The sequence below is a fragment of the Bombina bombina genome, chromosome 3 (genome assembly GCF_027579735.1).
Source record: "Bombina bombina isolate aBomBom1 chromosome 3, aBomBom1.pri, whole genome shotgun sequence".
NCBI classification, from domain to species: domain Eukaryota; kingdom Metazoa; phylum Chordata; class Amphibia; order Anura; family Bombinatoridae; genus Bombina; species Bombina bombina.
In genome coordinates this window covers 251116273-251143544 of record NC_069501.1, presented here as the reverse complement: position 1 = coordinate 251143544, position 27272 = coordinate 251116273, and the positions used below count along the sequence as shown (strand labels likewise).

The following is a 27272-nucleotide window of genomic DNA, read 5'->3' as shown; positions in this document are numbered from 1 at the left end:
TCAGATCTAGAGCTTTTAGGGGTAATTATACCAGTTTCATTTCAGGAACAGGGTCTGGGGTTTTTATTTAAATCTATTCATTGTCCCAAAGAAAGAAAAATCATTCAGGCCAGTTCTGGATCTGAAAATTTTGAACCGTTTTGTGAGAGTGCCAACTTTCAAACAGGAATAAGTCAACTCACAAAGACATTGCTGGATAGTTTTTTATTGAAAAGGTACATTTGAAACATTTCTTGCCTGCAGAAAATCCTTTTACGTCTTTTAGAATAATGGTTTAACCTCATGGTTTTTTTTTTTTTTGTTTGTTTTTTTTAAATAAATGTTTATCATTTATAGATTAATGCAACAATTATTCAGTGTTTTTTTTTTTTTTAATTTGTTCAAATCTGAATGCTCATGTGCACTAATTTGTATTTGTCACACTATCCTTACGGCTTATTGTCACTTTCTGTCTTCTTGTATCACACTATTTGATCTCTTCATGTAATATTCTAGTCCAAATGAAGAGAAAAAAATCTCATTGGATAACGCTTACAATGTCAAACAAGTTGCAATATAAACATGTTAAAGGTTTAGGCTTTTTTTCTCCTCACTATTCACAATTAGGCAATTTTCTATTTCCCTGACCTTCATTATGGGCTTGATTTATCAAGCCGTTCGACCAGCTACAACTGCAGGTTCTCACAAGAGAACCTGCAGTTAGTATTTATCAAGTATCGGCCATTAGATTTCTGCTTTCTAGCCTCTTCTCCACCACATAGGTGGAGAATTTCTATCTCCCCTGTCTTGTCCGACGGGAGATTGACAGCTCCTGCCCGCGCATGATTGGCTGTGCTCAGGCAGGGGGCGGTGTTGCACAAGAGCACAAAATAGCGCTCTTGTGCGATGCTGAATTCCAGCAGCGGACTTCTGCCCGCCAGAGGCGAACTGGGGCGGACAGGGGCGCATATGTACGCATATGTACGCCCCTGTCTGCCCTTGCTTGATAAATCGAGCCCTATATGGCAAACCTGTGTTCACATCACAAGTGAGCTATCTATTAATATGTGTACCCTGCAGTTTCCTACCAGACAGGAATATTTTCAGGTTAGTTAAATCGGATACAAACTAAAAATAGTTAAATCATAAGTCGCTACGTTATAAGTAAAACTTTTTTTGTTTAAGTTTTTGTACTGTAAACTGTGATTTGATTAAAAATACATATTTCACAACAAATGACCTTCTGTTAGAAAAGTTATTTTTGTCCTGTGACTCATAGCTTTGTGTTTTGCTATTTAAAAAAATTGCCAACTATCTTTCCTTAGGGAAATGCGGAGTAGAGAGGCAACATGTACAGTCATTTGTTGTAGTTAAAAAATATACCAGCCATAATGCAAGAGAAGGTCTGTGTACCGTTGTTTCATTTAGCAGTGTTGGTTGCCAAAAGGGAGCTCAGTCATTTAACATTTTGTGTTGTTTTAGGGATTGTTTTTTTTTTTTCAGTTTGGGAGCTGTACAGTTTACACCACTTTATTTTAAAATGACAGTATACAGTGTTTTTTTCCACTTAAATGTTTTCCCAATAATCCATTTTACGTTCTGGAGTGTAATAAATTGTTTATAAATTGCCCTTTTACCTTTATTTTGTCATTTTAAAAAGCTGATTTTTGCAGTATGTGTATATTGAGATATTATAAGGATTATGTTGTGTAGATATAGACAGATAAGCTAATGAGGTCTGCTTTCTCTGGAAGATCAACCCGTTTGATTGATGTGTGGTGTCAGCAAAGACAACTATTTTATATATGAAAATAAACCTAAAAGAGCAGTTTTGCCTACGTTTTAAAACATGCAGCTGGTGTAACAAGTCATTATAAACAAACAAAGGAGAAAACATTTTAACTGTAAATTGTCCCTTTAAGGACCAAAATATTGCAGTAAGCAGTAATTACATTTTTTCGGACTGACAATCCATTTTGAAAAGCAACTTTTAAAGGGATAGGAAAGTCAAAATTAAACTTGCATTATTCAGGTAGGGCATTTCATTTTATTACACTTTTAAATTCACTTCTATTTTCAAATGTGCTTTGTTCTTTTGGTATCCCTTGTTGAAAAAGAATACACACATATCCTACACTAGTGGGAGCTAGCTGCTGATTGGTGCCTGCATACATTTGTCTCTTGTGATTGGCTAACTAGATGTGTTTAGCTGGCAAAGGATAACAAGATAATGAAGCAAATTTGATAATAGAAGTAAATTGGAAAGTTGTTTAGAATTGTGTGTTTTATCAAAACCATGAAAGAACATGTTGGGGTTTCCTGTCCCTTTAAGTGATCTGAGGCTATACTGATCAAGTTGATGGAATTAACAAATAACCACTTGAAACACAGAATATTTAGTAGGATGAAAACTGATATAGGGTTCTTAGGAAGGGGGTTGGTTGGCATAAAATCATGGAGGCGACTGAGGTGAAAGGTACAGGGAGACTGACAATAGAAGAACACAGACAGGGGGAGTGTTAAATCAATCATTCAGAGCATTGATAATGCAGTTTCTGAGATCTCAAAAAGACGAATAATTATACTGCTGCGTGTGAATAGATAAGTAGTGAATAAAGGGGCAAATGTATGAGGTAAAAGAGAGTGCAATGTATATTGTGGTGTTTAAACTAGCATATACTTCAGGAAAATAGTACACTGAGGCTTCAGGGGGATTAATGAAGTGCTGTATAAGGTCTGAATTCAGTTGGCTCAGCTGAGACCTTGAAAGCCACAAACGGCCAATGTTTCAGGATTTCTCTTCTTGAACTGGTGAGTTAATATCATTTGCCTAATCCGATTAAGCTGGAAGCTGAAATAAAAACAAATCCTGCTCTATATTCAACCATTAAAAAAAGAGGTTGGACAGCCGATCACTAGTTCTTCCTGTACCCCACCAATGAGCCCATGTCAGTGGCTCTCAAACATTTTCAGACTGTGGCCCCACCCTGTTTTTTTTCTTAAAGGGACAGTAAACATTTAGGTTTTTGTTTTGTTTCTAGTTAATTATTATTAAAAGAAAGCCACCATACCCCCCCCCCCCATAAAAAGGGTTGAAAACAATAGTTTTCAATCTTTATATTATCTGTAAAAGTGGAGCTGTCCCCCAGTCTGTTCTGCCAATCGTCTCTAAGCACTAGAAGCTGAGCTCCTATTTTGGAGGTAAAATATAAAGATTGAAAACTTTTGTTTTCAATTCCTTGTATAGGGGTATAGAGACTTTATTTTAAAAAAAATTGTTTTATAAAAAAAATTAACGTTTACTACCCTTTAATGCTGGAGTCTTGTGTAATTAACCATACATGTATAGTATTTTATAGTTTACACCACATTGAATATATTCATATTCTATTATAATATATATCTTTTTATAGTAAGATGTGTGACCAAATCGTTTTAAGGTGTCTTTTTAACTTACTTATCATGGACTTGTTTGCAAGTGTCTTCCCCACATACAAGACATTTTACCTCATGTACACACACCATTTATATTAATCATTTATGATTCTAGGTCAGACTCTCATGCCACACAACCACACCCAATCATATAACCCCATACAGTTCTCAGAACTTGGTGACGTAATCATTGTCGTATTACTAGTGGTCGATTGTGGTGTTTTAGTTTAGCCTTTGCAGCAAAATAAACTAATGATACATAAATATTAGGCTGGCAAACGTTTTTATACAAATATAAATGTACAAATAGGCAAACGTGCGCTGTCATTTTAATTCAAATATTTTATGGTATCAAATTGGGGACACACATCTGCCTCTCACAGCACACCGTTTGAGAAATACTAAGCTTTACAACAAACAGATGAGGACTTTTCATAAAGCGGACATTGTGCTTCGCTTTTGGCCTTGGCATGCTTTTTAATTTGGATGTTGTATATGTGTGAAAATTAGGCATCTTTCTGTGTGTCTGTTTATCCCTCTACTTCACCTTCTAACTTATTACTGATTGATTTTATTTTCTGTGTAGGTAAAAAATATTCTAAAATGTTTAGATTAATACTTTATTGTTATTGTTGTTATTTTTTGTTAAAAATATTTCTTGATGCCGACTTTATTTAATACATCATCTACTAATACAGAATGGTAGGGCCCTTTTTATGTTGTTGCCATGGTGATAAACAGCATGTAATTCCAACATTTAAAATTAACAATTTAGCCACAGTAGGCAAATATTTACTTCAGACAAGCAGACAGTTACTTGAAAGCGATAGACAAAGTGTCCTGAAGACCGTTTACTTCATCACAACATAGGCATGCCTCTCCAGTACAATAAGGCAGCTTAAACATGCCCCTCTTTGGTTATAGTAAGCTGGTCATCAGACATAAAGGGATCAGTCTGGGGAATCAAAAACAGACACAGCCTCCCAAGTGTTTATTTAATGATGTCCCAAAATAGTTTACCATCCACTGCGGTACAGCAGCTACTCTGACATATAACAACGTGTAATTGGGGTGAAGTTGGTAAGAATTTGTTCATTTTAAACCGTCTGTTTTCTGTTCTGCGCATTTGATCTCCATATGTAATAAATTCACTGACTGTATGTGGCACTATATAAGCAGACAAGGCAGAGAGTTGTCCTCTCTTAAAGGGGTGCTTTCCTGCTACTTATGTATGTTCTTGCCTTACATCCTGTGAAGCCTTCAAGGCTGGGGTTTCAGGCACCTTTTAAAGGGACACAATGTGTTTGTGTGTATATATTTATCTATATGTGTATATTATATATACAAAAAAAACCTGTTTGCAGACATTAGTCATTAGAATTAGCTTCTATGTTTTACTTTTATATAGGAGACATATATTTTGATTCCACCTATGTTTGTGGCTTTTCATACAAAAAGAAAACCTGATCTTTTGTTTATATCTCTGACATAATTTGAACAGCTTTGTAAATCCAAACATCATACAAGCTGAAGACAAAGTTTTAAGTGACAAACTCTAATGAATATCAGCAGCTAGCTCCCACTAGTGCAGGATATGTGCGTATACATTTTCAACAAGGGATGCAAAGACAACGAAGCACATTTGCAAATAGAAGTGAATTTAAAAGTGTCTTAAAATGACATGCTCTATCTGAATTATACAAGTTTAATTTTGACTTCACGTCCCTTTAAGTATATATATAGGCGATGTTACTCTAATGGAAATTTGTGAACGGCCCTTGCGGCTGCAGGATAACTCCTGGCTAACCTCTCCACCATTTCTAAAATCACTGTGTACTGGTCCAACTGGTGTGATTGACAAGCTCTGCTTTCATGCAACCAGATGATCGTGCAGTGAAATGCATTTATTTATTTTTTTACAAAAGACTGTGAACCATGTGGCACTTTCTGATTCTCCTCCCATATCCTGACATAAAACTATCCATTATTTTGTATGCATTTTGTTTTCTTTTACACAGCATTTATATAATTTATGTGACCATACAGACTTCTAAATATCACTGATGTTTTGTAGTTAAACAATCCGTGACCATTATATTTTTTAATGATGAAGTTTTTAACCTAATCTATTGCAGAAGAGCCTATAATCATCACAAAGCACAGAACATTCTCACGTGGTTCTCTCCATAGATACGGAATGAATCATGCAGTACACTTAATTCTCTGAGCCACAGCTGTTCAATTTGTCCTGCACAGAAACGATTGAACCTTGAGTGACGGTTGCAGGCAATGTCTTTGATTGCTTAGTGGGTCATATGCCGAGCTGTGACCTGCATTTCAGATGCTGTCTGTATGATGTTATTTGTCCTTTTTTTTTTTTTTTTTCTACACACATAAGTTATTTAGACACCATGTCGGGCACTAGGGGACAATCTTGGAGTAATTCCCTACATTTATAGATTCCATTATAACCGAGTATATCACCTAGGTTATAGAATGTAGCATTATGACTGCAAACTCTAACATAATCTTTAAGGCGCGGGTTTAAACATGGTGTTATTTTCTCCATCTTTAGATAAATTATTTGTATTGATTTAATTGTATTTTTTTTTATTCATGTTTAGATTAAAAGGGAATATTATACTGTGCCTTAATTGTATCAAGTTGCATGAGATATTTTAGCAATTTTAAAATACTACAAAAGGGAGAAAACGCATAAGAATAGCAAAAAATAAATAAATTGTATATGAGATATTTACAGTTGCTAAATTTTTTTTATATAAATATGATGATTTAAGTTATTTCTATAATAAATCGCCTACCCGATTCCGTTGTTGCTCCTCCCACCCGACCATTTCCGTATCTCTGTACATTACACGTAAGATTGGTCCCACCCGCTCTTACGTGTACCTTCGTGCACGTTTGTGTTCATCTCGTCATATCGCGCATGCGCATAACTTGTTGTTCGTGTAAATTTTCATTAATATATCCATATTAAATTTAACATTGCATCAAAACATGATTTTAAATGATAAAAGAGTTTAAGGAATACAATGTAACATTCTCTAGAGCTTTTACATTTTCGGCATTGATATATTATTTTGATTATACTAATTACCAGCGTTATTCATTTAAATTTTGCCAAAATAGATTCATGTAGTATTGCAAATGAGCCAAATAACATTCCATATACTTACATTATAATGAAAAAATTGTCGACTTGTCAAATTGTCGATACGATCGCAAATTAGCATTGCTGAAACAGATGCCTTCAAAAATGGTAATGCGCATGCATTTTACACGGATGCGCATGTGATACGGCCGCAATATTAACAAAGTTGCTGATGCGTATTTACATTGGTGGGCGGTAATTGGGTATGTTGGGACGCCAGTGGGGGACCAATTGAAACGGTCTTAATTCAAAATGTCATCACAAAATAAATAAATATAGGCAGAGTTACGGCGATAGGAGCGCTCGTTTTGAAAGGTAAAAAGAAAAGTACAATATCGATAGCATTAAAAAAAAAAAAAGATGAAGTCATACTTATTTTATGAATATTTGCAAATGAAGCATGGATATGTCTCATAGTTTACTTTTCCTTTAAGTTCAGTTATATATAAAATGTGTGCTTCAAAATGAAAGTGCAACTGAGGTAGTAAGGTGTGTGTGTGTCTGTATTAATATGTTTTTAGTTTAACTGGAGAAAGAAAAATCATTTAATATGATGTCTTTAGTATATGCAGTAGCTAAAACACTCTTAATTGCATTATATAGGAGGGAGAATTTATCAAGCTGCAATCTATAGCCTGTGATGACCTCATTGTCCTGCTTTTACAACATTGCTGTGATTTGGAATCACTTTTTTTCGCTCTGATTTCCTACTATGTTTATATCTTTATTTTAACAAAGTGAAAGTGATAACCACTTCTATTCACCCAGAGACCTCCCCCCCCTAACTTCCCACACTCTTTCTGAACTCTGCCCGAGCCACACTTCATAGCCCCCCAGCTGCCATAAGAAACACAATTAGGTTTGTACGATTCTTGTCCTAGATTGAAAAAAACAATATTATATCCTACTGTAGTTTTTCTGCGATCCATCACTCTTTATTTTTCCTAGTCTGACTACTGCAGTATCTGGCTGCCAGGTCTTTTATCACAATCTTGCAAATATATACAAAAGTTCCATCCAAAATGACTTTCAAGGTATAAAGGAATGAATAAAAGCAACCAAAGCAACACAGGAACCAAAAGGTTTGTCAACCTAAACATAAGTATAGTAATATAGCTGGCACCTGAGTGTCGATTCTACAGACTTCTCCTTCTAAACATGGAAATATTTTTTGATATTTGCAGCCTGATTCTCTAGAAAAAGTACAAAATAGGGAAATGTTCCAATGCACTCACTAGTGTAAGATTGTCAAGTGTATGTTCCAAATAAATTCCCATCAGGGCACACAGCAAACAATGAAACTGTAGTGGGAGCTTTCCTTATAGGAGAGATCCAAAGATAGACAGTTTTTCTGCAGTGACATGATATACAGGTATATATATATATATATATATATATATATATATATAGGAATAGCTATTTAAAAATACATAGAACATTGGAATGTGAAATGTCCAAAGTGGGGCCAATTAGCCATTTTCCCTCCCCGTTGTCATGTGACTCGTTAGTGTTACAAGGTCTCAGGTGTGAATGGGGAGCAGGTGTATTAAATTTGGTGTTATCGCTCTCACACGCTCTCATACTGGTCACTGGAAGTTCAACATGGCACCTCATGGCAAAGAACTCTATGAGGATCTTAAAAAAGAATTGTTGCTCTACATAAAGATGGCATAGGCTATAAGAAGATTGCCAAGACCCTGAAACTGAGCTGCAGCACGGTGGGCAAGACCATACAGCGGTTTCACAGGACAGGTTCCACTCAGAACAGGCCTCGCCGTGGTCGACCAAAGAAGTTCAGTGCACGTGCTCAGTTTCATATCCAGAGGTTGTCTTTGGGAAATATACGTATGAGTGCTGCCAGCATTGCTACAGAGGTTAAAGGGGTGGGGGGTCAGCATTTCAATGCTCAGACCATACGCCGCACACTGCATCAAATTGGTCTACATGGCTGTCATCCCAGAAGGAAGCCTCTTCTAAAGATGATGCACAAGAAAGCCCGCAAACAGTTTGCTGAAGACAAGCAGACTAAGGACATGGATTACTGGAACCATGTCCTGTGGTACGATGAGACCAAGATAAACTTATTTGGTTCAGATGGTGTCAAGCATGTTTGGCGGCAACCAGGTGAGGAGTACAAAGAGTAGTGCGTCTTGTCTACAGTCAAGCATGGTGGTGGGAGTGTCATGATCTGGGCCTGCATGAGTGCTGCCGGCACTGGGGAGCTACAGTTCATTGAGGGAACCATGAATGCCAACATGTACTGTGACATACTGAAGCAGAGCATCATCCCCTCCCTTCGGAGACTGGGCCACAGGGCAGTATTCCAACATGATAACAACCCCAAACACACCTCCAAGACGACCACTGCCTTGCTAAAGAAGCTGAGGGTAAATGTGATGGATTGGCCAAGCATGTCTCCAGACCTAAACCCTATTGAACATCTGTGGGCATCCTCAAATGGAAGTTGGGGGAGCGCAAGGTCTCTAACATCCACCAGCTCCGTGATGTCATCATGTAGGAGTGTAAGAGGACTCTATTGGCAACCTATGACTCTCTGGTGAACTGTTAAGGCAGTGCTGGAAAATAATGGTGGCCACACAAAATAATGACACTTTGGGCCTAATTTGGACATTTCCACTTAGGGGTGTACTCACTTTTGTTGCCAATGGTTTAGACAGTAATGGCTGTGTGTTGTTATTTTGAGGGGACAGCAAATTTACACTGTTATACAGGCTGTTTCTTCAGTGTTGTCACATGAAAAGATATAATAAAATATTTTCAAAAATGTGAGCGGTGTACTCCCTTTTGTGAGATACTGTATGTATGCATATGTATTTATCTGTTTATATGTGTATATAAAATAAACATATATCTATACATACACATACATCTTTAGACATGCATATGGATGTATTTATATGCTAAAGCCCTTTGCCACCTGACACCTCATATCTGTAAGCTTTTTTTTTGTTTTTTAATAATTTTTATTAGCTGGTGTTATTATGAGTGTAACTGTACTTTGTAATGTATTTTTTATATGTTTTGTGACATTTTTGTGTTTCGCAATACAGTTTACTAGAGCTCTGAGGATGTGGTAATTATTCTAGCGTAAATCGGGATTGTGCATAAGGGATCGCTTTTACAACTTTTCAACTTGTATTACGAGTGGAAAACCAGATGCGCGCAAACACCCGCGATAAACCCTTTTTCGCAACTGCATAACTATTAACACACCACTTCTAATCTAGCACTGTATCTGATGCAGTTTTGGTGCGGGACCAGCAGTTTTCTGCTGTTCCTGTTGAGTACTTTACTTATGTGTCCACTGTGTTGATTTAATACATAGCATTGTAGGATTTATAGTGATAAAATTGCATGCTCTAATGAAAGAGAGCATTTAAAGTTTTCACTATAACGGCCCTTTAATAAAGATGTATTCTAATGAGAGCTTAGCTTATTTACCAGGGTTGACAAGTATGTAGAACATTTAGATGATCAATAAATTCGATTTCCAGAAATATTTGCCATCTGTGTGCTGTGTTTCCATATAGCTATGAGGGTTAAAATCATTGTACTGTTATGATAATCAGACATAGTGATTATAATCTTGATAAGAGAGGAAAATCTTTCAGCGTGAAACTTTACAGCCCAATTATAAACAAATTTGTGCCAAACCCGGGGAATATAAAACACCTTTGTTATCGTACCTAGATAAGGATTGTCACTTACACGGCATATTATATTGTATATTGCATTATTGTACGTTATAACAGAATTAGTCTGCAAAATGTTCAAGGTTTTTTGAAAGTAGAGAAACATGAATGAAATACGGCCTCTTAATAAATTGCACATTAATTCCACTGATCTTAAAAAGGCTGTTCTCTCACCTAGATTTTACAATGATTTCTTATTTCTGATCAATCACAGCTGAACAAGTCATTTTTTTAAGGAACTGTGTTTAACCCCCTTTTCCCCAGTAACACACACACCAGTGATTTAACCCTATTTTTATAACTAGCATAAAGAGAGCAGGGATTTAAAGGGACACTCAATCAAAATTAAACTTTCATTATTCAGACAGAGGATGCCATTTTAAACAACTTTCCAATTTACTTCCATTAAAAAAAATGTGCACAGTATTTTTATATTTAAACTTTTTGAGTCACCAGGTCCCACTGAGCATGTGCAAGAATAAGTGTGTATGCATTTGTGAATGGCTGATGGCTTTCACATGGTACGTGTATGCATTTGTGATTGGCTGATGGCTGTCACATGGTACAGGGGGAGTGGAAAAATACATAACTTTTAAAATTGTCAGAAAAAAAATCAACTATTCATTTGAAGTTCAGACTAAGTGCTATTGCATTGTCTTGTTATCTTGCATTTGTTGATTATGCAAATCTACTGTGTTGACTGGTCCTTTAACTACTTCTGCCATTAAAGGGACATGAAACCCAACATTTTTCTTTCATGATTCAGATAGAGAATACAATTTTAAACAACTTTCCCGTTTACTTCTATTATTTCATGTGCTTCCTTCTCTTGTTATCCTTTTCTGAACGGTTTATCTAGGCAAGCTCAGGAGCAGCAGAGAACCTAGGTTCTAGCTGTTGATTGGTGGCTGCATATATATACCGATTGTCATTGGCTCACCCATGTGTTCAATTAGAAACCATTAGTGTGATGCTGCTCCATTAACAAATGATACCAAGAGAATGAAACAGATTAGATAATAGAAGTAAATTAGAAAGTTGTTTAAAAATGTATTCTCTATATGAATCATGAAAGAAAAATGTTGGGTTTCATGTCCCTTTAATACACAGCACAGGGATTTAATAGTGTTATTTTGAATAAAACAAATCTGTGATTTAACCCCTTCCTATGCCAGTAAACACTGTGCAAGGATCTATTACTATATAGACAGGATCACGGCACATTGATTTAGCCCCCATGTTAAATTTTGGGGAGTACATTGGAGTCTTACAGCTTTCAACGTGACACAAATTGTTAAAGTACATTTAGAATATATTTCTTAGTTGAAAGTATTTTAATGTTTATATTCTTGAATTACATTAATGGAGGTCTTGGGTGCCACAGTTATTTACATAAAGAAATTTAGGATGTCACATAAAATATGCCATGGGTGTCCTGGAGCAAAGGTCTGATACCATTCTAGACCTTAAAGGGACACTCATTTTCATATAACTGCATGTAATAGACACTACTATAAAGAATAAGATGCACAGAAACTGATATAAAAATCCAGTATAAAACTGTTTAAAAACTTACTTAGAAGCTCTCAGTTTAGCTCTGTTGAAAAGGCAGCTGGAAAGCCCACTGCAAGTGGGAAATAAGACACTCCCCCTCCCCCTCTTTTGCATATGAAAAGACCCTTTACACAAACAGGAGCAAGCTGGAGTAGGTATACATCAGTATTCTCCTAAAACTTTGGGGCTTGGTTAGTCTGAAAAAAAAATCTTTTAAAAAAAACAAAACTTTATGGGCTATATAAATAGATCATCTACAAAACATTTACGCAAAGCAAAAATAAGTGTATAATGTCCCTTTAATAATCAAACCTACATCAAATAAAACTGTACAATATATATATATATATATATATATATATATATATATATATATATATTTAATGTCACAATATTACTAGTGCAAGCATAAAATAAATCTGGATTATGGTAATTTAAGTTAAAACAAATGTTGCAACAGCTTGTTCTTTTGTGTAGAAATGGAATGCTTGCAAAAGAGTTTATGAATGTTCTAGTTTTTTATTGGGGAATAATCGGTGGGTGGGGTAGTAAATTTCAAACACTAGATTATTCACCCTTGTAAAAATGAAATATGAATTAATAACAAAATTACTGATAGTCCCACAAAAGGTTTAAGGTATTGTGTACCTGTTTGGTGCATTTGAAATTGAAATTGAAACTGTAGTTTCAGTCACGTAATACTTAGAGAGTGTATTATAAAAGATTGTATTGTGTAGTATAAAAAATACAACTTTTCAGTTTGTGTTTGTTTATATTACATGCTTTTACTATAAAATACCTTTGTTTTTTGTTTTGCTTCTGTACTCCCTAAATGTCTCCATCCAAATGCTGTAAAATGCCTAAACCCGCTGCAAAATGAAAGGGAAATGAAACCCAAAACTTGTCTTTCGCGATTCAGATAGAGCATGCAATTTTTAACAACTTTCTAATTTTACTTCTATTATCACATTTTCTTTTTCTCTTGGTATCTTTTGTTAAAAAGCAGGGACATAAGCTTTTGAGCCTGCCCATTTCTGGAACACTATATGGCAGAAATTTTGCATGAATGTTATCCATTTGGAAGAGCACTATTTCCTGCCATGTAGTGCTCCAGACACCTACCTATGTATCTGTTCAACAAAGAATATCATTGGAACAAAGCAAATTTGATAATAAAACTAAATTTTTTTTTAAATTGTTTGCTCTGTCTGAATCAGAAAATATTTTTTTTTAGGTTTCTTATTCCTTTAAAGGAGATAACATGAACACAATACTCACCAGAGTTTTCGAATAGTTTTGCAAATTGTTAATAAATTAATTGTTGATATATAAATTATAATGACACTATGTGTATATATATATATATATATATATATATATATATATATATATATATATACTGTATATGTGCATATGTGTGTGTATGTGTGTGTATATATATATATATATATATATATATATATATATATATATATACACTGTATATGTGCATATGTGTGTATATATATATATATATACCCAGGTGGCCCTTGTTTTACAACGGTTCAATTTACACTGTTTCAGAATAACAACCTTTTTTTCCAGTCATGTGACTGCTATTGAAAAGCATTGAGAAGCAGTGCATTTATTAAAATAGCCAGTAGATGGAGCTGTCTGCTTGTGTTGCCTCAAAGCCAAGCAAGCTGAAATTAATCAGTTTAACCAGACCTGAGCTATCGAGCAGATTTTAAAGGAACAAGATCTTCCTGTCTATGAATCAGTCCAGATTGGAATGCATAGAAAGAACTGTTTGCAGAAAAATGCAAGTGAAGTCTGTGTTGTGTGATTATTTTATTAGGTTTATAATGCTGTTTAGCAAATGTTTTGTTCATTTAACTTAGTTTAATTATATATTCTGTGTTGTGTGATTATTTTATTAGGTTTATAATGCTGTTTAGCATTTAAAGTCTTCATTTCAAAGCTTTAAAAATAATGTATTAGGTGTTACTTATGCCAATTTTGAGAGTGGCCTGGAACCTAACTCCCTCACTTCCAGGGATAGGCAAGGTGTCCGTACATGGACACTGGTGTCCGTGACTGTCCCTTGCAGTGTCCACCGCCCATTTTGCTGTGGGGAGGGTGGAATAGGACAGATGAATGCTGATCCTGACTCCTCCTTGACACATGCGGCGCCACGTTTTGCAGGGTTGTAGCCACTCCCATGTGATGCCGCTTAGTACCTGGAAAATGACTCTGAGTGAGACTGAGAGAGAGGGAAGATTCCAGAAGCAAGCTGCCACTGTGTCCCTGGAGCTTTATATGCAAAGGTAAAGCACTTTAGCCAGCACCTGAGGTTTATTATAAGTAGTATTTAATTAGAAAGAAAAGATATGCTAAGGTTGTGATTCCCACCCTTAGTATATATTTTCTTTCTGATTAAATAATAGGAAAGGGAGAATATGTAGTGTGAATAAAGTTAGTGGCTTGTCAAGAGACTGCTAGCGATATTGGGGGATAAGTTATGGAATAAATAAAGCCTGAGTGAAATACTGGATGTGTATCTGCATCTGTATAATAACACCCAGCTCTATACAAAGACACAGAAGTGACACTGGCACATGGGTATAGCCAGAGGAGGGCTGGTTATAGGGTCAGTGGTATCTGCATCAGTATAATAACACCAAGCGCTATATAATGACACAGTAGTGACACTGGCACATGGGTATAGCCAGAGGAGGGCTGGTTATAGGATCAGTGGTATCTGCATCAGTATAATAACACCCAGCACTATATAATGACACAGTAGTGACACTGGCACATGGGTATAGCCAGAGGAGGGCTGGTTATAGGATCAGTGGTATCTGCATCAGTATAATAACACCCAGCACTATATAATGACACAGTAGTGACACTGGCACATGGGTATAGCCAGAGGAGGGCTGGTTATAGGATCAGTGGTATCTGCATCAGTATAATAACACCCAGCACTATATAATGACACAGTAGTGACACTGGCACATGGGTATAGCCAGAGGAGGGCTGGTTATAGGATCAGTGGTATCTGCATCAGTATAATAACACCCAGCTCTATACAAAGACACAGTAGTGACACTGGCACATGCATATAGCAAGACAAGGGCTGGTTATAGGGTCAGTGGTATCTGCATCTGTATAATAACACCCAGCACTATACAAAGACACAGAAGTGACACTGGCACATGGGTATAGCCAGAGGAGGGCTGGTTATAGGATCAGTGGTATCTACATCAGTATAATAACACCCAGCACTATATAATGACACAGTAGTGACACTGGCACATGGGTATAGCCAGAGCTGGTTATAGGGTCAGTGGTATCTGCATCAGTATAATAACACCCAGCACTATAAAATAATGTTTTTAATTTGAAATGTACCTTGGTGTCCTTCACTAAGGTCTTTACTTTAGAAAATGTCCGCCACAGCCTTGGTTTGTGCCTATCCCTGCTCACTTCCCATTGACTTACATTATAAACTGGGTTTCAATTTACAACGGTTTCAATTTACAACCATTCCTTCTGGAACCTAACCCCGGCGTAAACTGAGGGCTACCTGTACTGTATATGTGCATATGTGTGTGTATGTATATATACAGTATATATATATATATATATATATATATATATATATATATATATATATATATATATATACTGTGTATGTATGTGTATATATATATATATATATATATATATATATATATATATATATATATATACTGTATATGTGCATATGTGTGTGTATGTATGTATGTGTATATATATATATATATATATACTGGATATGTGCATATGTGTGTGTATGTGTATATATATATATATATATATATATATATATACTGTATATGTGTGTGTATGTATGTATATATATAAATATATATATATATATATATACTGTATATGTGCATATGTGTGTAATGTGTGTATGTGTATATATATACTGTATATGTGCATATGTGTGTGTATGTATATATATATATATATGTGTGTGTATCTAATGGCAAGTGTGTATATATATATATATATATATATATATATAATGGCAATTATCAAACTGCAACACTCACAGTATTTTCACAATATCAGACAAATTGTTTTGAGTATATACAATATAATATATATATATATATATATATATAAAATCTACAAGATCACTTTATTATCTGTTTAAGAAATATTTGGTTTGTCATTAACTGAGTACAATTGGAAATTAGCAGCACACTGCTTTCATTTTGTAGAGCAAATTGAATACTTTCAGCTATAAGAATAACTTTACCAAAATTGGGCAGAACACTTGCCAGGTTCACAAAAAGTAGCATCCCATTAAAAAGTTTAATATAAAATCATTTAAAATACCAATACAAAAGCACACAGTCCTGATCTCGAGAAGCAGTCGTGGATACAAATATTTATGAATTTATGGACTAAGATGAATTCATATTTACAGTGCTGACCTATAATTAGTCACTATTTGTAGTTAAGCTGAAACAAAAGAACTTGTAATGTAAATAGTTACAATTAGAGATTACAGAACACGTTGCTTGAGAGCAAGGAGCAACTTGGTGCCATGTAAAGGGGCATAGTTCCTTTTCTTTTTTTGCAGCATTCATTAGAGGCGATTTTTGTGCTTTTTGATGACATTTATTGCAGGGACATGAAATTTAAAATCACATGGTCCTGATTATGCAAATGTCTCCCTTCTCTTTCTTTCCTTTGTTAAAAAAAGGATACCCAGGTAGGCTCAGGAGCATTAAAGGGACATGAAACCAGACAGAATGAGAGAAGTCCAATTGGCCAATCAAGTTAGAAACAGTTATAAGAAATATATTATGGACCCAACGCACTCCCATTGGGAGAGCTATTCTAGGACCAGAGCAGAAAGGTATATATTCTTTAAACAGAATTCCTTAGAGGAGGAGACTAAACTTAATCTATGCTATAAGGGCTATTACGGTTGCTCTGCAAAACATTTGGCAAATTTAATTAGAAGCAGGAAGAACAAGAACTATATTCTATCAATTAAAGATCAAGGCAATAGATATACTGAAGTAACAGATATTAATAATGTTTTCTTTTCATACTATAAAAATGTATATTCCCAGACCAGTGACCATAGACAGAATCAAGAGAAATTTTGGTCCCAAATAAAAATCCCCCAAGTGGCAGATGACTTTCTTGAAGCTTTGAATGCCCCCATTTCATTGGAGGAGATAGGGGATGCAATCGATAAAACTAGAGTAAATAAAGCAGCCGGTCCCGATGCTCTCCCCACTGAGTTTTAAAAATTTTTAGCGGAAGAGATTAAGCCCACCCTGGAAAAACTTTTTAATAATTATTTTATCGGTGGTAGCCCACTCTCAGAATATTTTGCGGTCGCTAATATTTCATTAATACCAAAAAAGATAAAGATCTTGAAGATACGGCCTCATATAGACCGATATCGGTACTAAATATAGATTATAAGATACTAACTTCTATCTTAGCTTCCAGATTAATGAAATGTCTTGATAAAATTATACATCAAGACCAAACGGGATTCCTGGTTTCAAGAAATTCATTGAGAAATATTCGGAAAATTATTACCCTTATAGATCATATATGGAATTCAAATAAAGATATTAGTAAACGATTTAATCATGATATTGCGCTCTTAACGTTGGATGCGGTTAAGGCATTTGACTCCATAGAATGGGACTATCTATTTCAGACGCTTGAGAGATTTGGTTTTAAAAACCAATTTCTCCAATTTGTGCGTAACTTATATCATTCTCCTATTTCTTATCTTCTGATTAATGACACTCTTACTCCCGGTATAAGATTGCAAAAAGGTACTAGGCAAGGTTATCCCCTCTCTCCCCTCCTTTTTAACTTGGCACTTGAACCTCTTGCGATCTGGCTAAGGGAAGTGATGGAAGGGGTCAATTTTGGTAAAACCTCTCTGAAAACCTTATTATATGCTGACGATCTGTTAATCTTTTTGTATAATACATCCAACTCTATCCCTATAATCTTGGATTCTTTGAATCTTTTTAGTTCTTTTTCCGGATATAAGGTGAACTTTCATAAAAGTGAATTGATGTGGATTTCTAAATATAATAATAGGACAATTAATACCCCATTTAAAGAAGTTGCAATACTAAGATATTTAGGGATATTTCTGCATAGAAATCCAGAAAAATGGTGTGGTCTTAATTTTAAGCCCTTATTACAGAAAATTTGAAGTTGTGGGCTGTATTACCTTTATCATTGTCAGCTAAGGTTGATCTTATTAAGACAATTATTTTTCCCCGTTTACTTTTCCCTCTCCAGAACCTACCTTTATTTTTGACCAAAACGGACCTACAGAAATTATATGCAAAATTCTCCCAATTTATTTGGCATAAGAAAAAGCCGCGAATTGCGCTGGAAAAGCTGATGTATTCTCGTGAAGCGGCCGGCTTAGCTCTACCTAATATTAAGTTTTATAATGTTGCTGCCCTAGGGAAAATTGCAGTAGACTGGCTTGCAGAAACAAATTGGTTTTCATCCAAAGAAATTGAAAGTTTTATGATTTTTCCATTTTCTCTTAAAGCCTTATTACATATAACCATAAAAGAACTACCCAGTAATATTAAGAGTTTAATTTAAATTAAAAATATAATCTCTGCTTGGCAAAATCTTTGTTCTGTAATCGGTGCAGAGCACTCTTTCTCGGAATACTTGCCCTTATTGGGTAATCCTGAGTTCTTTCCCGGGATTAATCAGAAGGTATTTAGAAGTTGGGCTAATAAGGGTCTCAAAGCAGTCCACCAATTTTTTACAGATGATGGACAAATAGAAGTGTTTGATAATTTAAGATGTCAGTTTGATCTACCAAGTAATAATTTTTACGCCTATCTTCAAATTTATCATTTTATAAAATCTAAGAAGTGGAATGGCATTGAGGCAATTGCATGGTCTGAGTTAAGATCTAGTATTACTATCTCTAGAATTAAATCACCTTCAATTTCACTTCTTTACAGTATTATGTTGACCAAACAAAGCGACTCCTGGCTGGAAAACCTTAATCTAAAATGGAGATTAGTGACCCATAGAGTTGATCTAGAAAAAATAAGAGCTAGCTGTAAATCAATCAATACACTTCAAATACCAATAAGCTGGAAAGAGAGTCATATGAAAGTAATGCATAATTTTTATTATACACCTCAGAGAATGTCTAAAATATATCTTAATCAAACTTTTTCTTGTCCACGATGCTGCTATATTTATGCAGACAGCCTACACGTTTGTATCCTGCCCCAGAATTTACCAGTTTTGGAAAAAGGTAGGTTTTTGGTTTAATAGTCTGTATAGAACTAATATTTATTTTGATGCAGACACCATTTTTTTTCTCGATCATTCCACTTGGGTGTCATCTCCATATAGAAAAAGTTTAAATGTAATCATCCTCCTTGTTAGACACCTTATATTAAAGAACTGGAAAGCTAAAAAGATGCCGGGCTTCTCAGTATTTGTGAAAGAAATCCAGATGCAAATAATCTTTGAATCCTTCCACCTGAGAGAAGCTAGTGAAAGAGAAGTTAGGAAGTTTTTATTAAGATGGTTACCGATTATTAAGTCATATCCAGAAGGAGCTCAACTATCCTATATCCATTTTTCAGTTCAGATAGTTTCATTGATCTGGTTCTACTTGGTGATTTCCCGGCGGAATGGATTAGGTGTTATAGAGACCTATAATAGTATATTCCGGAATTGAAATAATGAGGATATATTTTGGATATTTGACATGCTGCTGAGGAGAGTGTGGGGGGGGGGGGGGGCGTATGAGGCCTTTTTTTTTTTTTTTCCTCTTCTTTTCAGCTTTCTCTTTTTTTATCCCTGGTTTTTTAGGTTAAAGGGACACTCAATCAAAATTAAACTTTCATTATTCAGATAGAACATGCCATTTTAAACAACTTTCCAATTTACTTCCATTAACAAAATGCGCACATTCTTTTTATATTTAAACTTTTTGAGTCACCAGCTCCTACTGAGCATGTGCAAGAATAACTGTGTATGCATTTGTGAATGGCTGATGGCTGTCACATGGTTCGTGTATGCAATTGTGATTGGCTGATGGCTGTCACATGATACAAGGGGAGTGGAAAAAGACATAACTTTTAAAATTGTCAGAAAAAAATCTACTACTCATTTGAAGTTCAGAGTAAGTGCTATTGCATTGTCTTGTTATCTTGCATTTGTAGATTATGCAAATTTCCTGTGTTGACTGGTCCTTTAAGAATAAAATATGCCAGATGTGTAAAGAGCAGATTTTGCAACAATTATTTTTTGGGATTATTAAGCTTAGAGAAAGTGGATTTGTCTGTCTGGTGGATGTAACTGTATTTGTTCTTTTTGTTTATTATTACAGACTTTTTTTTGGTTTTGCTGTATCCACTGAAAATGTTGCCCTGCGAGGCCTGCAATTTTTTATATTATGTATATCTTTTACACTGATGGCATGTATAAATAAATACTTTAAAAAAAAAAAAAAAAGGGACATGAAACCCACATTTTTTCTTTAATGATGTAGAAAGAGCGTGCAATTTAAAACAACTTTCCAATTTACATCTGTTATCTAATTTGCTTCATTCACTTGATATCCTTTGTTGAAAAGCATATCTAAATAGGCTCAGTAGCTGCTGATTGGTGGCTGCACATAGATGCTTTGTGTGATTGGCTCACCCATGTGCATTGTTATTTCTTTAACAAAGGATATCTAAAGAATGAAGCAAATTAGATAATAGAGGTAAATTGGGATGTTTTTTTAAATTTGTTTTATCTATCTGAATCATGAAATAAATATGTTGGGTTTCATGTCCAGCTAGCTGGTTATCGGTGGCAACACATCTATGCCTCTTGTTATTGGCTCACTAGATTTGTTCCGCTAGATCCCAGTTAGTGCATTGCTGTTCTGGAGCTGACTTTAAGTATGTGTTTACCCCTTTGCAGAGATTAAACACATAGTTATGTGCAAGCAATAGTGTAATAATAAAATACTTTAACACATTAGAGCGTTTTCTTTTTACATTTGTATATCCCTTTAAATATGGAATTGGTTTAATTGTTTCTAATTTGAGACTCACTAGTTTTAAAATGTGCAAATGATATAGTGAACACCTAATATTTAATCTAGGACCTGGTGAAAGAGATGGGTTTGTTTCCATATTTGCTCAACCTAGTGCTCCATATTTTATATTGGTTTTAAACTTTGGGCAGCGATTCTGAAGCCCAGAGCTTTGGAAATAGTAGCACTTTACAAATAATTGATAATAGTAGTTTAAATGATCTATCTGTGTGTCATCTATATATCTCTGTACTGGTAATGGTTTATCAGTGTGAATAGTTGAAGCAGTGCTTAAAGGGACAGTAAAACAGTATTAAACTTAAATGAACTGGATACAGCATGACATTTTAAAGAGCTTTCCAGTTTGCTTCTTTTATCTATGTTGCTTAGTTCTCTTGGTATCCCTTGTTAAAGAGTCATCCTAGGTGAGTGATGGCCAACCTTGGCACTCCTGGTGTTTCTGAACTACATTTACAATGATGCTCATCTAGCCTGCAGAGTGCCTAAGCATTATGGGCAGAGGCGTATTTAGGTTTTGTGCTGCCCTAGGCACTTAGAATCCTGCTGCTCCCCCCCCCCCCCCCTATGGATTTAGATTTTTTTTTTTTTTTCAGGAAAAAAAGCAGGGCACAAGAAATTAAATCAAGAATAAATTAATATCATATATACATAATCCACATACACTCATACAGGGCTGTTTGGAACAAAGTAATGAGGGATGGAATGATGGGATCAGATCATCAGGGATAGCAATGGTATTGGCATGGGATTCTGGGAATCTTTAAATAAAGCATGCTCTAAAGAAGCAGCCACTAGCACAGAATTGCAGATTTGATTATTGCAATTATTAATAGATACTATTTAAGCAGGGAGCATATTCTAGATCATCAACCAGTCCTTGAAAGTACCATCCATACACATAAATACACTCATACAGAGCTGTTTGGAACAAAGTAAGGAGGGATGGGATAATCAGATCATCAAGGATAGCAATGGTATTTAAATAAAGCAGGCTCTAAAGAAGCAGCCACTAGCACAGAATTGCAGATTTGATTATTATTGCAATTATTAATAGATAATATTTAAGCAGGCAGCATATTCTAGATCAGACATCAACCAATCCTTGAAAGTACCATCCATCTAGTTTTATTTACATGATTAGATCATCATTATGTACAGAGTAACTCAGTACACTACTCTACTCTAAATTATCATTTTCAAGACTCGCAGCAGCAAGACACAAATAATTTAAACTAAATAAGAAAAAAATAAAATCCTTTTACTTTCCCTTCCTATGACTGACTGCCCAGGCCCCACAGTGCATATTATTCCATTTATCCCCCATCCATTATTTATGATATGATGTCTGTGATGTGTGCCCGGCCTCTGCCTTCCATGGTCAAAATGAAAATCTCACCAAGCACTCACTGTCACCAGGCAATGCCCACTGCCCGCTCCAGGCTCACATTTTTTCAAAATTCAAAGTAGTAAGTAAGACTTAGTAAGTACACAAAAGTGGCGCAATGACCCCCAAAAACAAAAAATACCTTTACATTTTTGAACTGCAGTGCGTCGTGACCGTCTGTGTCTGCAAACTCTGCACTCTCAACTATGTCCGACCAGTCCTCTGTCACTCTCTAGTATCAGCCAAGGCTCTGTCTGCTGCGTGTGTAAGTCGACGTCGTCTGGTCTCACCGTCTCTGAGCTCTGCCTCTTACTGTCACATGATCTCATCTGTCACTCACTGACTGTGATTTACTTACAGCCCGGGTACCGCTGCTGGGGTTATGGGGAGTCCAATGCCTGCCTGCTCACAGTGCTCAGCGATCATGTGTGTGCACATGTGTGTTGCTCCCTCCAGTGCGGGCGGCGTGTGAGCTGAAAGGAAGGCGGGCGGAAGTAGTAAAACGTCACGTGACGTCGGCAAAAGCCGGGTCACGTGACCGCCGAACGGGAATTTTTTTTATTATTCTTTTTTAATAAAATAATAACCTAATAACGCCAACCTTGCCAACATAGTGCCAGTGCCGCCGCCCCCTCAAATCTGCCGCCCTAGGCACCGGCCTTGTAGGCCTCTGCATAAATACGCCCCTGATTATGGGACATGAAGTTCCAAAACATCTGTGGTGCAAAGGTTAGCCATCACTGTCCTAGGTGATCTCAGGAGCGTGCACATGTCTTTAGCCGCCTGGCAGATTGTTTATGGCAATGTTTTACATAGTTGCAGAATGCTAAATACATGTGCACACTCCTAAGCTGATGTCACCCTTCCTAGGTTTACTTAATAAAGGATACCAACAACTGCATGCTATATCTGAATAATGACTTCTTTCTATCCTTCAACCATGTTTTTACAAGCCTTAGAACATTAGCGTATATAAAAAAAAACCTTATAGTTATATTGTTTTCTTGATATTATACAGTACAAGTGCCATGCACAAGATAGATTGGCTGCGTTAAAGGGACAGTTTACCTTACATTTTTCACCCCCTTCATTTATTCCCAATGATCCATTTTACCTGACTGAATGTATTAAATTGTTTACAAATAGCTCCTTTACCATTATTTTGGCATTTGAAATAGCTGATATAGCCTGTGGTATCCCTATCTGTACAGAAATTTTCTATACTTAAGTATATGTTATTGACAAACTATGTAAACACAGCCAGCAGAAGAAATTGCACCCACAGTAGGGTGTAGAAGAGATAAGTAATAACATTTTCATTTTCCATTGTTCTCTCGATTGGGCTTTGGTTTACAGACAGGTATAAGATAAAGAAGTATATGTGTGTGTTTGTGTGTGTGTGTAAAGAGAGTAATAAAATTGTGAGATCTGGTTTTACCTGCAAGCTCAACCTATTTTAATGGGCTGTGGTTGCAAAGAACAAAACCAGCTATTTAATTTACACAAATAAACCTAAAAACAATTTCTCATACATTTTATATTCTGCAACTGACAAAACAAGTAATTGGAAATACATTAAGGGAAAAACAATTTTACAGTACACTATCCCTTTAAATATTGGACAGGTGACAATGTTCTGGGTTGCAAATTAAAGGGACACTGAACCCAATTTTTTTCTTTTATGATTGAGATAGAGCATGCAATTTTAAGTAACTTTCTAATTTACTCCTATTATTAAATGTTCTTCATTCTCTTGCTATCTTTATTTGAAAAGCAAGAATGTAAGTTTAGAAGCCGGCCCATTTTTGGTTCACAACCTGGGTCGTCCTTGCTGATTGGACAGCACCAATAGACAAGTGCTGTCTATGGTTCTGAACCAAAAATTGTCTTGCTCCTTAGCTTAGATGCCTTCTTTTTAAAATAAAGATAGCAAGAGAACGAAGGAAAATTGATAATAGGAGTAAATTAGAAAGTTGCTTAAAATTGCTGATCTATCTGAATCATGAAAGAAAAAATGTGGGTTCAGTGTCCCTTTAATTTGAAGATTAATAATTTGGGCTGATCATGTCCCCTTAATAGTTGCATTATAACAAGGAAATGCATATATATTGTTATCTTATGTTTATATAATGTTATTTAGAATATCCGTACATGTATGCATTTGCCCATAAAAAACGCAAGTGATGTTTTATAATGTTTGTTTGATTTCCTACTCATTCATTTCTTGTGTTTGTTTCTCTCTCAGGGCAGATGAGATTGAGATGATCATGACTGACCTTGAAAGAGCCAATCAGGTAGGATTTCTATGTGTTACATAACTTGTAGTTTAATGGCAATATAAAATGACTCAGAGATGAACTGCTATAGTACAAAGTGTCGGTTCTTTCTTCACCCACAACAAGCAACATTAAAACGATAATGGCACAGGACGCAAAGACATGAATTGCAAAAGCAAAACGGATAACTCAAGTAATTTACTAACTACATCCTCACATTATTCATAGAAGATGTTTTTTTGTTTCTTTATTCACACTTTAACTACACAGGGATATATATACATATATAAAACTTCAACCTATTTTAAAAAATATCTAAAATATTTGAATTGCAAACCTCTTCAGCAAATGTTGCTTATGAAAAGTCAGCACCTTTCTATTGACAGTGTAGCAGCCAATACAGAGAAAGCAGTTTTCTACAAGTAGCCAGGGTCCAGATTTCCAGTTATTATAAGCTCACTATACACAATATAATAGAATGTTGTAGGCTTTTTTTTTAGTAATTGAAACCTAATACAGCTGTATCATTTATGTGTTTGCTATTAATCCTCATTGGCTAATAGGTACTTCCTGCTTATTAAACATTAGCATAAAGTACCTATACGCCATAACCGATGAGCTTTAGTGCACAGCTGATACCAATAAATTACTTCTACTTTAAATTTAACAGCTTTCAGTTCATATTTGTTTCTGGCAGAAATGTCAGCATCCTTTAATGTTGCTGTGTCATGTAGGTTGACAGAACATTTTTGTGTCCCTTTAAAGGGATATGAAACCCAATTTTTTTTTATTTCCCTTTAAGTTAACCATTATATAGCTACAATTGTTAGAAGTAAGATGTTGATATTTCACATAGTGATGTTTTGTCTCTGATTGTGATATCAACATCGTCTGTAGGCATGTTAATGATAACTAATAAAAAGGGCCCTGTGTAACGTCTAATGATATATGATGTATTAATGGCACTGAAATTTCATTATAATGTGATCCCAGAGTGAACATTCACGCTAAAGGGTCTGTGGCATGCACATCATAATAACATGCTGAGAAATTGGTCCTGTAATATATTCCAGAGGAAAGGTATTTGCCTCTGCTTTGGCACCCGTGCATTTTCTTTTGTCCAAGAAAGATTTGTAGTTTTAACAGAGGGATTTTGGCAGGCAAGCACTGTGCATGACTTTTTGATTAAGCACATCTTTTGGGAGTGTCAGATCATGTTGAAAAGTGTTTGGATCTGTGTTTTCAAATAAATGGGTTTTCTATATGAGTGCTGTAAAGTTGTCTAGCGAAATATATTCATCAGGGAAAAAATAGCTTTTGCTGTATTTTAAAATTCATTTGGTTAGAAGGCATCTAAATACTATTAAAGAGACACTGCTACCCAGTAACAACATTAAAGGGACATTCCTATGCAAAAAGTATCTGCTCTTATTCGTTAGATCATGACAGTTTTACATTATCCTCTTTGCTACTGGGAATTTCAGAGAAAATCTTGCCCAAAATACTGGAGAATTCTTAGTATTTTTTTTTTTTTTTTTTTTTTTGAATCAGCTTTATTGAGATAATGAAAATAGGATTACAGGTTATGGAGACGCAGCTCCAGTTTCATACATATTTGATGTAACAGTACATGCTAGATATTGGGCCGATTCAATTTTACTATCGTAACAACAATACAACATTGGACTGGACCAGCAAGCACTTATCAGAAGATTTAACTCTTTACAAATGAATAAAGAAATGCAACATAGAACAAGGGAATCCTGTCTGAATTTCAAACACTTCTTTTTCATTATGATATTGCAGAAGGGGGGGGGGGTTCTCAACAATAAACTCCATTGTGTTTCTATATGACTAATGTATGATATGGAATCCACCTATCTATCTTTAAGGTATATTTCCCATAGTGATAAAACTTGAGCATAAACTTCCATTCTGTCTGTTTTTAAGTAATATAGTTCCTCGAGATGAACCAATTCGGAAACTCTATTAACCCACATCTCTATAGTTGGGGGATCTCGCGACCTCCAGTTCTTAGCTATTAGAAATTTTACACTATTTGACATAATAAAGAATAATTTAAGGGAGGGCTTATGTTTAATTTTGGGAGGTTTATTTAGTAACCAGATTAGGGGGTCCATAGGAAATTGTAGTTCGAGTATGTCTTCTATCTCCAGAATGACTGACTTCCAGAGATTATGTATAACTGTGCACCACCACCACATGTGGGCCATGCCACTGTTGGCATGTCCACAGCGCCAGCATTTGTTTTGCGATTTGTGAAATAGTCGGTGAAGTTTGTTAGGTGTGTAGTACCATCTATGTAGTAATTTTAGGTTAATTTCCATAGTGGCTGTGGAGATAGAGGTCTTAAGTGTTGCACCTATTATTCTTGATCTGATGTGTAGTGGGATTATTATCCCTAAATCCTTCTCCCAACTTTCCATATAGGGAATAGGGTAACCCGGAAATGGTGTGATCAGTATTTTATAGATCAGTGATAAGGTATGTCGGATTGGTGGTTCTCTGATGCATAACTGTTCAAATGAGGTTAATGGTCTGGTCATATTGGGAGATTGGTCATGAGTCATGAGGAGGTGGTATATTCGTTGGTATGTGAACCAATTAGTCAAGCAGG

General features: G+C 35.5%; 1 protein-coding gene across 4 annotated transcripts in view; it reads left to right on the top strand.

Annotated features, from left to right (window-relative positions):
• CUX1 (cut like homeobox 1) overlaps window positions 1-27272 on the top strand; it is a 657906-nt gene that overhangs the window by 306473 nt on the left and 324161 nt on the right. For all 4 annotated transcript variants that reach the window (XM_053706261.1, XM_053706258.1, XM_053706259.1 and 1 more), the window contains exon 9: window positions 24604-24652. In XM_053706261.1, the coding sequence (XP_053562236.1) occupies window positions 24604-24652 (49 nt within the window). The remainder of the gene's footprint in view (window positions 1-24603; window positions 24653-27272) is intronic.